Source organism: Leishmania braziliensis, chromosome 27 (assembly GCF_000002845.2).
Source record: "Leishmania braziliensis MHOM/BR/75/M2904 complete genome, chromosome 27".
Classification (NCBI taxonomy): domain Eukaryota; phylum Euglenozoa; class Kinetoplastea; order Trypanosomatida; family Trypanosomatidae; genus Leishmania; species Leishmania braziliensis.
This window is the reverse complement of record NC_009319.2, coordinates 381,845-397,495: the sequence shown is the minus strand read 5'-3', so window position 1 is coordinate 397,495 and position 15,651 is coordinate 381,845. Positions and strand designations below refer to the sequence as shown.

The following is a 15,651-nucleotide window of genomic DNA, read 5'->3' as shown; positions in this document are numbered from 1 at the left end:
CGATGAAGGTCTTTCGGGGTACCTGTACCAGAGCGTGACCGCATGCAAATCGCACATTTCACGACTGACCTTGCTCGTGTTGCCGCTGTGTCCCTCCGTCTGCGGAGGCTTCTTGTCTTCGCCTATCTTCTCCATTGCTCTCTCTCTCTCTCTCCCCTCTCTTAATTCACAACTGCACTTCATTTTCGTTGTTGCCGCCCCCTTAAATTTCTTAAGCGCTTGCACCGCAGCTGTCCAAGAGGAGGAGGGGTGGGGCTGAGGCGACTGGCTCAGGATGGGCGTCAAGGGACTTTGGAGGTATGTGGAACACCACAACATCCAGTATGCATACCCCAGCAAAAATGCCCGCGCAGACTGCTACGCTATCAACCCCCGCCATCTTCTGATAGACATGAATGCAGTGCTGCACATCGCGTACAACCCTAAGGTGCCAACTACTGCAGCGACGCTGCGCGCGGTCGCAGCAAAGATGGACGAGCTGCTGACGCGTGTGCGGCCGCACGATACTCTTGTTCTTGTGTACGACGGCGTCGCGCCGATTGCAAAGCTGAAGACACAGAAGGAGCGCCGCCACTCCCTGTCTATCCACCCGCCACGTTCCGCCACAGCGCCCACCACCTCAAAGTGCAGTGGCAGTAACAGCATTCGTGTCTCGCCGTGGTACACGTGTGACCCTGTGCTGGACGAGGTGCCGCTGCACCGTGAGGAGATCCTCTGCGGGGCAGAGTTCGTGCTCGCCTGCGAGGAGTACATCACAACGTATCTGCAGCGGCGCAAGGCCCAGTACTCCTGGGAAAAACTGATGGTAAGCGGGTGCCGCGAGTCGGGGGAAGGTGAGGTGAAAATGTCTGCGTTGCTACGCAGACTCTGGGCAGCGACAGTCGCCGATGGCAGCTACGACCCAGACGATACCGTGTCAATAGTGGGCAATGACTCGGACCTCATCCTGGTCGCCATGGTGGCTGTTCCGTATGCGCACTACAGCCTGATCGATCCATTTGACCTCAGCCTCACGTCTCTGTGGGAGCTCATGAACCACTGGTCGAAGGCTGTGCCGAACCCTCCACTGCCAGCCGAGCTGCTTCCTTCCTACCGCATTGACTTTGTGTTCTTGATGCTGCTCTCCGGTGACGACTACTACGACGGCATCGGAAGCGGCAGCGTCGCTCTGTGGCAGCGGTACCGCCATTTGCGCGCCAATGAAGGGTACTTCCGCCGTTCCCTCATCTCCGGACGTCACCTCGAGGTGGATGTGGAGTTGCTGCGTGCGGTGTTCGCGCGTAGTGGCTCCATGGCAGCACAACTCTCGCGTGTGTCGCGCAACAAGCGCAAGACAGCCAAGGCGCTTTTGCGCGGTGACCGCAGTGGTGGCGGGGGCGGCAGGGCCAAGGAGGGGGCAGAGCTCCTCGCAGCGGCGCTATGGAGCCTGCGAAGTTACGTGTTTGGCTACTGCACCGACTACGGCTTCGTCCCGCACCAGGAGGGGCCTCCGTCTGTGGGCTCGTTGCGGGCTGCCGTGCAGGTACGGGGACTGAGCCGAAAGATCGGCTCAGTCGCCGCGGAGGGGGACGCCAACGGGGAGACGACAGACGCCGGGAAGGTAAAGGAGGTCTTGAGGTCTGCCGAGCCCATTTTTTCGCCTCTTGAGCAGTGCGTTGCGGTACTGGGCATTCGTGGTCGTTTCTCGCTTGAACTGAGCCGTGCCATTCGTGCGAGCACCGAAGACGATGGGCACCGACTGACGACGAGCACGTCTATCGGGCTTCTGACGGAGACCGTAAAGAACATCATAGCATCTGTAGACACAGCACAACTGACGGAGGCGGAGCGGCGGTTGAGTAATCGCTGCCGCGCAGGAGCTGAGGATGACAATGAAGATGTCGGCGCTTTCATGCGACTGGCTGCCCTTCGTCCCCGAAAGACGGCGCCGGCGGCTACCCAGGAGGAGAAGCAACCCAATCGAGCAGAAGAGGTACAACCGACAGAGACTGAGGGCAGCGATGGGGAGGACTCGGATGACAAGGACGAAACGTTGGCGCTGAAACGCCAATAAAACGGTGTTGTTTGGTAGACGTTGACAGGCAAGTCGCGGGATCGCTGTTCATTGCAGATTTCCCTTAACTTCTGCTGCCTTTGCAGCCTCATCACTTTCGTCTGTGTTTCTCGCGCGCGCGTGTGTGCATGTGACTGCCTCTACGCACGATTTCCTCAAATCGCGGATGCACGAGATCGAGTAAACCCCCCCTGATCGCATGACAAGAGGAATAATGAACCTCACAACCAATAGTTTCCCCATAACCAACAAGCCGGAGCGCAACAGGAAGTAAAAGGGACGACTGCAATGGCCACTAATCCTGTGGGTTTTTCATCCCACTGAATAGCTGCTTCCTCTTCTTCTGTGGTCGAGGCTGCTGCGCTGTCCCACCGTTCTGTAAGGGGCAAGTTGTTGTTCTGTTGATTTCCTGCTCTGCTTGGCGTGGGACGCACACGGACGGGCCATACATTTTCGCCGCTGTTGTTTTGGCTTCACTAATTCACCTGAACAACAGACAAACGCTTTTTGCTTCCAACACTCTCACATGCGTCTGTCTCTCTTCTTCCCCCTCGCCCATATGCAAACATGCACACGAGTGTCGGCCATGCACGCACAACACCCGCGCCTGCACATCCCCTATACTCATTTCATGCCCCTTCCCCTCGCTCTCACGCTGGTACGGATGCTATAGTCTCCCCTCTTCAGCCCCCTTCAACGTTTGTTAAGATCTTGGTCTCACAGTTTACTCGTTCTTCCTCTCTCCCTCTTTTCGTTTCTGTGCTCGCTTCGATATTGTGTAGGCCAACAGTCATCACTCTCTTCTCTCCCTGTCGGTTTCCTTCCCTCAGCCTCTCTGTTTGTGTGTGTGTGTCTCTCTCCTTTGATTAGTTGGGTCATCACTCTTACTCGTTTATTGTTAGTATAATGCGTCGCGTTCTGCAGTCTTCACTCTGCCGCTGCACCGGTACGTGCGGGTGGACAGCGGCCGCCGCCATGACGTCGACGAGCCGCGCTTTCATGGATCTGTACAACCCGACACCGGAGCATGCGGCCTTGCGTGAGACGGTGGCCAAGTTTTCTCGGGAGGTGGTCGACAAGCACGCCAGGGAGGACGACATCAACAGCCATTTCAACCGCGAACTCTTCAAACAGCTCGGCGATCTGGGCGTGATGGGTGTGACGGTTCCCGAGGCGGACGGCGGTGCCGGCATGGACGCTGTGGCGGCCGTGATCGTCCACCACGAACTCTCCAAGTACGACCCCGGGTTCTGCCTTGCCTACCTCGCCCACGCCATGCTCTTTGTGAACAACTTCTACTACAGCGCGTCACCGGCGCAGCGGGCTCGGTGGCTGCCCAAGGTGCTCACGGGCGAGCATGTTGGCGCCATGGGCATGTCAGAGCCGGGCGCTGGCACCGATGTCTTGGGGATGCAGACCACCGCCAAGAAGGACAGCTTTGGGAACTACGTGTTAAACGGCAGCAAGATTTGGATCACGAACGGCACTGTGGCCGACGTGTATCTCATCTACGCCAAGGTGAACGGCAAGATCACGGCTTTCGTGGTGGAGCGCGGCATGAAGGGCTTCACGCAGGGCCCGAAGATTGACAAATGCGGCATGCGCGCCTCGCACATGTGTCAGCTCTTCTTTGAGGACGTCGTTGTTCCGGCGGAGAATTTGCTCGGTGGGGATGGAAAGGGTATGGTGGGCATGATGCGCAATCTAGAGCTGGAGCGCGTCACCTTGGCTGGTATGGCGGTCGGCATCGCGGAGCGCTCTGTCGAGCTCATGACGTCGTATGCTTCGCAGCGGAAAGCGTTTGGTCATCCCATCTCTAATTTCGGTCAGATCCAGCGCTACATCGCGGAGGGCTACGCGGACACCGAGGCAGCGAAGGCACTTGTGTACTCGGTCAGTCACAATGTCCACCCAGACAACCAGAACCGTCTGGGCAGCGACGCTGCCAAGCTGTTTGCCACGCCGATTGCCAAGAAGGTGGCGGACTCGGCGATCCAGGTGATGGGTGGCATGGGGTACACGCAAGATATGCCGGTCGAGAGACTGTGGCGCGACGCGAAACTGCTGGAGATCGGTGGCGGTACCATTGAGGCGCACCACAAGAACATCGCCAAGGATCTTCTCAAAGGACTGAAGTAGACGCGCCGAGAGAAGAGACGGGGCGGACCTTGCAGCTCTACGTGAAGTGCGTCGAGGAGGGGGAGCTGGGTGAGGCAGCAGCTGCACCTCGGGGTCGCGACTTACTGTCGTGGCCACCTTCCCATTCCCCATGGACGCCGCCACCTTCCTTCTTCACCCTCTCCATTTGCCCCTCACATGCAACGAGAGGCAGGCGAATGTACACCGCCGTACTTTAGGGACTTGAGCCAAAAGTGATGAACGAAAGCCAACCGACACAGCGGTAACGAACAGCCCCCGCCAACGAGCGCTCTGGGATGTGCGGCAGGGACGGTGAGAAAGAAGAAGGGAGGAAGACGGCGTTGTGGAGGAACAGAGGCGTCGCCGCCTTTCCCTAGCTTTCTGTTCTGAGGAGATTCATCTGTGTGGGCTCCTCTCTCTCGTTCTCTCCCAGTTCTCTCTGTACCCCTTTCGCTTGGCCCCATCTCCTGCCTACGTTTTCTTTTCCCCTCTTGCTGCGTCGCACGCCACCCACCCGGTGACAGGTTACCGAATGCATAACGCAAGATGGACTAACGCGGAGGGAGACACACGCGTCACAAGACTCACATGTGCACACGGCAACGACAGGGTCGTATTCATGGGTGCGACACTCTCCCCTCGTTCCCTGTGCATGCGCAGGATTGTGATACGCTTTTCCTTTCAGGCTTTGCTCTTACTCTCACTTGCAAGTGACGCCTCTTTGTCTCTCCACGTTGTCTTTGTTCATTCCCTTTCTTCCAGCGCCTCTTTTTGTCCTTTGCTGGTTCATGTCTCCTCCGACGCCGCATCTCTTTGGTGCACCCCCGTCTCTCGTCTACGTCGAGCGTGACTGTGTGCCTCCAGGGACGCAGGCGGGCGGGGAGGGGGCACTTTGCCGAAAAACGCGCAGATGCATACACGCATGTGTGTAGAGGTGTCTTTCTGAGCATGAGGGCAGCGAGTTGTTCACTAGCCACGATCACCGCATCCGTTGTTTCGTTTGTTTTCCCTCGTTCTCTTACTTTACCCCTCATCACGGGGCAACACCCCAGTGCTCAGTGCTTCCACCCCCTCCCTCCCCTGCTCTCGGGGGTAGCCACGCAGCCCTCCTCCTCCCCGCCACTGCGCCGAGCCACCTCTGGTGGCAACTGGGTCATGCACCCACGACGTAGCGAGGCCAGAGTGCCAGCGTCACTGGAGCGCACCCCACCGCATTCTCACTGCCTGCTGGTGTGGCGCGCCTGCGCTGCCCCGACCGATGCACCCTGTGGGGAGCGGCGGGATGGCGGCGGCTGGGGGTGGTGCGTTGGGCAGGGGGCAGGGTTCAGCTGGCTGTGCCAGACTATCGCCCCAGTGCGTGTGTCTATGGCGGCTGCGCACCACGCGATGGGCTCCCTGTGGGCAGGCCGTGGGGTTGAGCAAGGCTGAGCCGTCATGCTCAATGGCAGGGAGTGGACAAGGCGGAGGAGAGAACGGTGCAAATGTGCAAAACAAAGGGGACATGCCAACGTGTCATGTTTGTTTTGTGAGACATTCAGCTTTTTCCCTCCTTTCCTTGAGCGAAAGCTTGGCTTTTACTCCCACCACAAGTCTCTTTCCCCGCGGCACTGCCGTTGGTGGCAGACAGTCAAGGCGAGTGCGCTGCTGAGCGCCTCTTCATCGCTGCGGCCGCTACATTTCTCTCTTTCAGTGATGTGATTTTAACTGCTCTGCTGTCGCGCGCTGTTCTAGTGGAGTACATTTGCTGCCCACCGTTTCACGCGCCCATACTCACCTGCCGCTCGTACCACGTCTCACTACTTCTATCAAAACCGGTCGCAGAGACCTTTTCTGATCCGCACGACTCTTATCGCTGCTGCTGGCACGTGGTAAACAGACCCTCCCTCACCACTCACCACCACCACACATACATACACATAATGTGCGCGGTCAGTGGACAAAAGAAACGAGAATAACATCACATAGCCCCCCCCTTTATCAGGCCTGGGAGCTGACCAATCCTTTTTCTTTCGACTTTTCGCTCTGGTTTCCTTTGGTGTGACTCCCCTAGCGCTTCTCTCCGTTTCCCTACCCTATTTCACTCTGCTGCTCCTGTACCCATCCATACCATCACCACTATTGCTGCTACCACTGCCCCCCTCCTTCCCCCCTCCCCCCCCCCCCCCGCCGGCGCGTTTGTTTTCTTTCGGGCGCTTTCGCTCTCTTCCCACCCCCTTTCGCTTGTGCCCTTTCTTCGCTCGTCGCATGTGGAGTGTGCGCATCACGCTGTAAACAACTGATTGATTCTAGAGCGACAAACACACGTACATACACTCAGAGAGATCTCTACACCCTCACCTATTATCAAGTCCACGCTCGCACTGGCGGACAGACGATCGTACACATCCGCCCGCATACCCCCCTACACGTCTTTACCCCGTCTGTGGTGCGCAAGGATTACCTCAGTGTCTGATCGGGAAACAAAAACATCCTTAAAAAGAAAAGTATGGACTCTCTCTCCAGCGCCATCGCCGCCGCTACGGCGACGTCCTTCGCCCTTTCCGCCTGTTTGATGATCGTGGCCTTGCTTGTGCTGTTCGTCGCCGCACACCGCAACGACAACTACTCGTGGGTGGACCGGTCGTGGTCTATTCTACCTGTGGTGTGCACGTGGATCCATGTCTACTATACGCATCAGGAGGCACGCAAAACTGCCGAGAGTCACGTCGCAGGGCAGTCGTCGCTCTCCCTAAGCTGCGCAGCCCTTTTCGGCCTTGTCATAACAGTGTGGGGATGCCGCCTGACTTTCAACTTCTTCCGCCGCGGCGGGTACGCCCGTGGCGGTCAGGATTATCGGTGGAATTACGTACGCTCGTGGCCCATATTCTCCGGCTCGCCCATCACCTGGATGTTGTTCAACTTCTTCTTTATTTCCTGCTTTCAAACGTGGCTTCTGTGGGCTATTCCGCTGCCTGTCATGCAGTTTCCGGCGAGGCCACCAACGGCGAAGGAGATCACACTTGCAGCCGTGCTTCTAGTTCTCATTGCCCTTGAAACGATCTGCGACGAGCAGCAGTGGCGCTTTCAGTGCGAGAAGGCCCGTACGCCGCGCCAGTCTCCTTACTGCTACGGCTTCTGTGTGACAGGTGTCTTTGGCTACAGCCGTCACCTCAATGTGTTCTGTGAGGCGTCGTTGTGGGTGGTGCTGGCGATGGCGGCGCACAGCAGTGGCACAGCGTCGATGGCGTGGTGGCAGTGGTCTGGGTGCGCCATGCTTGGGCTGCTCATACTCGTGTCGACAAGAACGATCACAGAACGGCTGAGCGCTCGAAAGTACCCCGGCTACGCCCTGTACCAGTCTATCACCCCCATGCTCTTCCCATCCCTCTATTCAACCACGGAGGAGGTGCTCTTTTCATTAGAGTTGAGGAAGTTGAAGTAGCCGCGGCATCGTTCGCTGCTCCTGCACATTCGTTACATTTTCCTTGCGGAAAGTCTTTCTCCCTCTCGGTATTGCTGAAGTGAGGGTGTTTACTGTTGTACTTGCAGAATCAATGCGCTCCTGATGATGGCCGTCCACCTCACCGCGTGGTATCGAGCGTCCCGTACCCCCTCGTTGTGGGGAGGACCAGCGACCTGCAGCCTGCCTTCGGGTATATGGCCGTGCGGACCGTTTGCCCCGGCGGGCCGGACCTGGCTGGGCCGGTGCTGTGCGGAGGAGGCGTGCGGTCGTGGTGGGATGTGTGGTTGCTTGCTGTGGGCCGCGTCGGTGCTCGGCAAACGCTGCGGGCAGGGGTGCGCGCGAATCCGCCTCGGCGCGCGTGGAGGCCGTGTCCCCCGCGTCCGGGGGGCCCGGCCCTTGGGCCGGCGGCCACCCCCCGGGCCCGGCAGGACGCGCCGCGCCAGCCCCCGGTCGCCGGGTCCCAGCCGCGGGCGCCGGGGCCGGCTCGCCCGTGGCGGAGGGTAATGAGGGAAAAATGCCCCAGGGTAATAACGCACAGGGCGCGTTTCCTTTATGGCATGGCACGATTGTGCTGCCCTTCCTGTGCCGTCATAAACGGAGAGGAGTACGGCGTATGTATGGCAACTTAACCCCCTTACCGAGGAACTGGTTTTCATCTCATCGCGCGCAGGTCTCCTGCTCACCTACTTTGTCGGGGTTACTACTTTCAGCCGCAGTTGCCGCCAGTGCTTTTCTCCGCCAGGCCCTTGCATAGCTCCTCCTGGCCTGGATTTAGGCGTATGCATCCTTCACCGCTTGACTTGCTTCATAGCATACCCCCCGCAACGCCCTCTATCCTGCCATTATCCTTTACCGAACGGCGCAGACAACAGACGAAAGACGGGAAAAGAGTGCCTCTGCGCAGCTCGTCACGATGATCTTGCGACTCTTCCTTCACACGTACACCTACCACGCTCACGTTTGCTGTTCCCTTTCTCGCAGTCGGCCGCCTCCCCCCCCTTCCACCACACAGGGCCACTTGTGCGCACGTGGGGGACACTGTTCACGTCGTTTCCTGTCGGTCCGAGCACTGCATGAGGCCGTGGCCGTTTTCAGTGGAGCTCACACCTGGCGCTGTGCGGGTGCTGGTGTAGGCGTGGCGGGCTGCGCGTATGCTGCTGAATGATGCACTCATCTATGTTGGTCCAAACAGTTTGACTGGCGCATGGAAAGACACACATACAAATCACCTTTCGGCTGACGTGTGCGGGGCGATTGGGGCGGGCAGGCCCTTTTCCGCGCGCCGGCCCGGGGGGGGGGTTCTGTTCAGACATCCCACGAAGCGTCCCTGGTGCATAACGGGATACCGACCTCAACAACCAGCGCCTCGCCGCACAGTACGCAGTCCTGCTGCGCGATCTGGCGGGTGTTGCTGACGCCGTTCAGAACATGTGGCGCAATGCCCTCGTCGGCCAGGAACGCCGCCAGGCCGCCCATGGACTCGAGTCGCGACACTGCGCAAGCTTCGTGCACGACATGACCGCAGTTGGGGTATACAAAGTATGGCGTCCTGCTTTGCAGCAGAGTACAGTGGCAGAGCGGACAGCGCTGGCTCGCTGTGATGTACCCAAACTGGTCGCGCGCCTGCTGCAGGTCCTTCTTCACTTCCTCGGCGGTCTGGTACACCTCGTCCTGCGTTCGGCTGAGCTGCCGCTTCTGCTCTGCATAGGCGTCGAAGTACTCACAGATGGCGCCCCGAAAGTCATCCACAAGGTTCACGTCGTCGATCTTACGGAGAACATCCTCAGTGCGGAGAACGCCGCCGGACTCTTGTACGACCGCGAGGGCTGCGGCTACGTTGTGGCTGGCGAGCGCCTGCTCTGCTGTTAGCATCCACAAGTGACGCAGCTCGTCCTTTCCAACCTTACCGACAAGTCCACGCAGCGTGTCTTCCGCAGCGACAAGCTCCGACAGCACGTAGCTGTCCTCCTCTGCGCTGCCGCTGCTGTGACGTCGCTCCCGAGGCGCGTACAGGGCAGTAGTGACGGCGTCACGGTAGAGATGCATATGCTTGTACAGGGCGACGGCCGCGGTCGTGCAACCATGCTCCAAGCAGATGCGCAGTGCGTACCCCGTGTCGAAGAAAAGTGAGGTGCGGATGAAGTCGTCGAGGCGCACGACATCGTGCGTCTGGGCAAGCAGGCAAACGTAGTAGTTGTGCACTGCACTCGAAAAGCAGTCGTAGCGGTGAATGCACTGATCGAGCAGCACCACCACCTGATGCTCTGTGTTGTCGGCCACCTCGTTCATGGAGACATCGTAGCGTGCAAACGACGTCATCAGCCGTTCCACCTGCAGAGGAAGCACCCGACCCACTCGCGCTTCCTTGGCCAGCACACGCAGCAGCGCCGTCACCAGAGCCACCGGCCGATGTTGGATCAGCACGGATGTAAACTCGTACCAGGGCTGCAGGCGCGCAACTGATCCGTGACACGTTCCGAGGACCGTGACAGCCTCATCGAACTGCTGCTGTGCGATGTGGTAGGCAACGACGTAGCTTGTGTGCTGCATTGCCTTGGCAAACATCAACGCACTCTCGCGGCGACCCTGCTCCTCCAGCAGGCGTACCACCAGCTCGTACACCGCTTTTTCCTTCAGAAAGCCGCCGCACTGCTCCACGGTGCTCAACAGGAACTTGTTGAACTCCGCCTCGGCGGCGGGTGCTGCGGCACAGCGCGCGACCTGATCAAGTTTCGCGAGTACAAGAATCACAAAGATGCTCGTCAGCTGCGGTGCCCAGTCGTCCAGCGAGGCGAGATGAGACAGCAGAAACTGAAAGCGAGCCTCCACAAAGGTGGTGCGCACGTTCGTGTTGCGGTATGTCGTCAACAGCGCGTAGATGTCCTCAAACCAGTCGCATTTGGCAAACTGTGCAATGGCGTGGCGGGTGGCGCCGCAGTCGAGGAAGAACTGACCGCTGTGAAGCAGGCAGAGATTGCGCTGAGTGTCCGAGTAGAAGGCAAGGCGACACGCCGCATCCATGTAGCGCTTGCGCATCACCAAGGACGCCTGCGCGTCACGTCCACGCTCTAGAAAGAAGCGCCACTGCTGGCGTGCCTCGTCTTCAATGAGCAACTCCCAGAGATGCGTTCGGCTGAAGAGGAAAAATCGGCGTGCCTCGGCGTCGTGGATGATGCCGCACAGCTCAGAAGGCGGCGATGATGCCTGGAACGGGTCGAAGCGGATCCGCTGCGCCACCTCGGCAGGCAGCGGAGGTGCGAAGCGCTCCACAACGCCGCCGCTGTCGGCAGGGCTGCGCCATGACGCACCCGGAGGTTGGTGTAGCACCAGGAACCGCCGCGGGTACAGCACAATCATGTGAAACGCCGTCGGGACGACTGCGATGGGGGCGGTCGACGGTGGCAGCGTAGCCCTGTCCAAAGCTAACCCGACCGCGTCATGACTCTCTGCAACTTTTGCCAGCGAGAACGACTGCTCATTCACGCACGCCCCCTCCTCATTCATCGAGGACGTGGATGTCTCAGGGCCCGGCAGCGTGCGAAAGAGCACCTTTTCATTTTCGTCCACCATGTCGGCGGCAACATCGCGGTTAAACAGTCCATGAACGATACCAGCAGCGCTGTTCCACACGTACGACTGCGGTGTGGTGGCGCATGAGCCACGGTAGAGAAGCACCCGCCCATTCGCCTCCGGTGCTGAGGCGGAGCCTGCATACAGGGGTACCGCCTGGGTGCGCAGCTTGACGATGCCCGAATCGAGTGCGTGAAACAAAGAGGCCGGTGTGGCAATGCTACTGCTGCATGCCTCATGCAGATTAGTGGCTGTAGAGAGAAGAAGAACGCAGCCGCTTTCCCCCATCGCCGCGAACTCGATGGAGCGGAGAGGAAAGACAGCGCTTGCTGGGGACGGCAACGACCATGCCAGCACTGTTCTCATCGTCAGCCGGTTTGGGTTACTGCTGCTGACACCGATATGGAGGGCAAAAATGGCACTACCCTTGTTCACTCCCATCAAGCAGCTCCACTTCGTTGCGCCCCTCGTTGACGACCCTTTCATCGGAGAAGCCGAATCGACACGGGTTCCAAATTCATCTGCGTTCTCTTCGGGCGCTGCCCCATAGTCATCCTGTGGAAGCCACCCCACACACTCACCTACCACGACCTCCTGCGACCCCTCCACAAAGGCACCGAGAAGGTCGGTTACTTGTAGCTGAGCAATGGCGCACAAGCGTGCGTCAAACGTGTTCTGCACCGTGACCTCGCCGTCAGAGGCAGTGGCCACAACATAGGTGCCTTGAGGATGCACAAAGACCTTGTGAGGGTTACGCACAAGTGTACGGAGCAGCACACGGTCCTCCTCAGCGTCGCGCAGCTCCAGTTGTCCACTACGGCGCAGCACCGCCAGGACACCGCCCTGGCAATCGACAGCCTCGATAGCATCCAGGTTGTCGGCGAGGGGGTACGTGACAAGTTCGAAGTGCGGTGCGATGGGGTCGGGCAAGGCATCCACATGACTGCGACAGTCATGCGGAATCGCCTGTGTCATCGCCATTTGCACTTTAGACCGCCTGCGATGTGGTGGATTTGATCTGCGTCGATGTGAGCGTATGGTGAGAGTCCCTCGCCTGCACAGGGTGTTCGATCGTGCCCGTGACTGCCCGTGATGGAGGGTGCCACACTCCCCAGTAGGCAGTGCGAAGGTAGGACACCAGCGGCACCCGCGCACACGGAGCGAGAAATTGCTAATGAGATGATGCTCCTGGATCCACTGAAGAATTGAACAGTTGCACACACTGACCACACAGCAGCAAGAGGAACGGGGGAGGAAGCGCGATCAAATCTTTGCGGTAGTGACAAGCTACATAACTCCCCACTAGGAGTACCAGCGACAACACAAGTAACGGCAACACTTTGCAATATGCGCTACCATCGTGTCGTAACTACTGGAGAAGGTCGAGTACACACCAAAGACGAGGGGGGGCACTCGCAGACGTTTTCATGAATAAATAATCAGCATTAGAGGCCTCTTTCCACACCAACTCCAACCCTTACTACTATACTCAACACACTCGAGTGAATACACCACGCTAAATCGCTTAGCACAGAGAGAGAGAGAGAGAGAGAGAGAGAGCAGCAGAATACGTCAACAATAGACCAAAGAATACAACCCGTACACTCTTCCACCCTACAAACTCACTTCGAAACAATGCAGACATCAACATGTGTTAGTAGGCACACAACGCGTATGGACGTACGACACACACCACAGCAGTACTCCTGTACTCTGTCAAACGTCTCCCTCCTTTTGACTCCACCATCACCACTACACTCGCTTGCTTCCCCAAAGACACAACAACACACATAGGTTCATCACAATACCCTCTTACCAACACACTCAGCACAGTGGTAAACAAGTTCAAAACAACACACACAAAGACGCATATATCTATACACAATAAAATACCCACCGCGCCCTCGCCCATGGGCGTGCACGCACGCGCCCCGCGGGCGACAGCGCAGCGTCAGTGTGAGCTGAGTTGAAAGATGTTATGACCTCATGCAGTGCTCGGACTGACAGGAAACTATGTGAATAGTGTTCATCACGTGCGCACGCCGCAGCACGCAGCGGCAAAGGGGCAGGGGGAGACGGGAGGGGGGGGTGGGTGGGCGCGATCCGCGTGGCACCCACAGTCGCACCGCGTCTCGGAGAGTTGATGCTCCCACGCGCTCAGTAGTGGGGGAGCGGTAGGACTCAATGCACTCCTTCACACACGACGCAGCGTGCACGGGCGTGGCGGCGTCTCAGACCTGTTGAGTTTTTTGTTTTTTTTTGGCTCGAAATGCGCGCTCATCGCCTCGCTCGCGCACAACAGTGGTTGTCTCTCCATCAGGACCACCACGCCCGCGCCTCAGGCGCACGCCGCAAGCACGCAGCCGCACACGTCAGCCGAAAGGTGATTTGTATGTGTGTCTTTCCATGCGCCAGTCAAACTGTTTGGACCAACATAGATGAGTGCATCATTCAGCAGCATACGCGCAGCCCGCCACGCCTACACCAGCACCCGCACAGCGCCAGGTGTGAGCTCCACTGAAAACGGCCACGGCCTCATGCAGTGCTCGGACCGACAGGAAACGACGTGAACAGTGTTCCCCACGTGCGCACGCCGCAGCACGCAGCGGCAAAGGGGCAGCTTCCACTCTGGCACAACAGGACAGGGACCTGCGTGGGACGATTCGCCCACCATTCCAAGGGAGTTGTGCGGCGGCTCCGAAGAGACGCTATGCCACCGGACACCCCATGCGCACGCACGCACGCAAACGGCGGCAGGGACGACCCGGCAGAACCTGCGACACACCTTCACTCTCCTTCTCTCTTGAGCTTTCGGGCGGGCTCTGTCACTGACAGGTGTAAAGACAGGTGCCAGACAGATCAAGATGCAGCAGCTGCTCGCGCCGTCCCCACCGCGCCCTCGCCCATGGGCGTGCACGCACGCGCCCCGCGGGCGCCAGCGCAGCGTCAGTGTGAGCTGAGTTGAAAGATGTTATGACCTCATGCAGTGCTCGGACTGACAGGAAACTATGTGAATAGTGTTCATCACGTGCGCACGCCGCAGCACGCAGCGGCAAAGGGGCAGGGGGAGATGGGAGGGGGGGGGTGGGTGGGCGCGATCCGCGTGGCACCCACAGTCGCACCGCGTCTCGGAGAGTTGATGCTCCCACGCGCTCAGTAGTGGGGGAGCGGTAGGACTCAATGCACTCCTTCACACACGACGCAGCGTGCACGGGCGTGGCGGCGTCTCAGACCTGTTGAGTTTTTTGTTTTTTTGGCTCGAAATGCGCGCTCATCGCCTCGCTCGCGCACAACAGTGGTTGTCTCTCCATCAGGACCACCACGCCCGCGCCTCAGGCGCACGCCGCAAGCACGCAGCCGCACACGTCAGCCGAAAGGTGATTTGTATGTGTGTCTTTCCATGCGCCAGTCAAACTGTTTGGACCAACATAGATGAGTGCATCATTCAGCAGCATACGCGCAGCCCGCCACGCCTACACCAGCACCCGCACAGCGCCAGGTGTGAGCTCCACTGAAAACGGCCACGGCCTCATGCAGTGCTCGGACCGACAGGAAACGACGTGAACAGTGTCCCCCACGTGCGCACGCCGCAGCACGCAGCGGCAAAGGGGCAGCTTCCACTCTGGCACAACAGGACAGGGACCTGCGTGGGACGATTCGCCCACCATTCCAAGGGAGTTGTGCGGCGGCTCCGAAGAGACGCTATGCCACCGGACACCCCATGCGCACGCACGCACGCAAACGGCGGCAGGGACGACCCGGCAGAACCTGCGACACACCTTCACTCTCCTTCTCTCTTGAGCTTTCGGGCGGGCTCTGTCACTGACAGGTGTAAAGACAGGTGCCAGACAGATCAAGATGCAGCAGCTGCTCGCGCCGTCCCCACCGCGCCCTCGCCCATGGGCGTGCACGCACGCGCCCCGCGGGCGCCAGCGCAGCGTCAGTGTGAGCTGAGTTGAAAGATGTTATGACCTCATGCAGTGCTCGGACTGACAGGAAACTATGTGAATAGTGTTCATCACGTGCGCACGCCGCAGCACGCAGCGGCAAAGGGGCAGGGGGAGATGGGAGGGGGGGGGGTGGGTGGCGCGATCCGCGTGGCACCCACAGTCGCACCGCGTCTCGGAGAGTTGATGCTCCCACGCGCTCAGTAGTGGGGGAGCGGTAGGACTCAATGCACTCCTTCACACACGACGCAGCGTGCACGGGCGTGGCGGCGTCTCAGACCTGTTGAGTTTTTTGTTTTTTTTGGCTCGAAATGCGCGCTCATCGCCTCGCTCGCGCACAACAGTGGTTGTCTCTCCATCAGGACCACCACGCCCGCGCCTCAGGCGCACGCCGCAAGCACGCAGCCGCACACGTCAGCCGAAAGGTGATTTGTATGTGTGTCTTTCCCATGCGCCCAGTCAAACTGTTTGGACCAACCCATAGATGAGGCATCATCAGC

General features: G+C 59.1%; 4 protein-coding genes across 4 annotated transcripts; 3 read left to right on the top strand and 1 right to left on the bottom strand.

Moving 5' to 3' along the window:
• Positions 1–274: 274 nt before the first annotated feature.
• LBRM_27_1020 (conserved hypothetical protein) lies at positions 275–2,053 on the top strand (the record flags this gene model as incomplete). Its single annotated transcript, XM_001565811.2, has 1 exon — positions 275–2,053. One exon carries the CDS (start codon positions 275–277, stop codon positions 2,051–2,053), a length of 1,779 nt encoding a protein of 592 aa, XP_001565861.2.
• A 906-nt stretch (positions 2,054–2,959) lies between these two features.
• On the top strand, positions 2,960–4,192 carry LBRM_27_1010 (putative isovaleryl-coA dehydrogenase; the record flags this gene model as incomplete). The annotated part of the gene is made up of 1 exon (XM_001565810.2): positions 2,960–4,192. One exon carries the CDS (start codon positions 2,960–2,962, stop codon positions 4,190–4,192), a length of 1,233 nt encoding a protein of 410 aa, XP_001565860.1.
• A 2,485-nt stretch (positions 4,193–6,677) lies between these two features.
• On the top strand, positions 6,678–7,613 carry LBRM_27_1000 (hypothetical protein, unknown function; the record flags this gene model as incomplete). Its single annotated transcript, XM_001565809.1, has 1 exon — positions 6,678–7,613. The coding sequence occupies one exon, from the start codon at positions 6,678–6,680 to the stop codon at positions 7,611–7,613; it is 936 nt and encodes a 311-aa protein (XP_001565859.1).
• A 1,326-nt stretch (positions 7,614–8,939) lies between these two features.
• On the bottom strand, positions 8,940–12,185 carry LBRM_27_0990 (conserved hypothetical protein; the record flags this gene model as incomplete). Its single annotated transcript, XM_001565808.2, has 1 exon — positions 8,940–12,185. One exon carries the CDS (start codon positions 12,183–12,185, stop codon positions 8,940–8,942), a length of 3,246 nt encoding a protein of 1,081 aa, XP_001565858.1.
• Between the last annotated feature and the right edge of the window lie 3,466 nt (positions 12,186–15,651).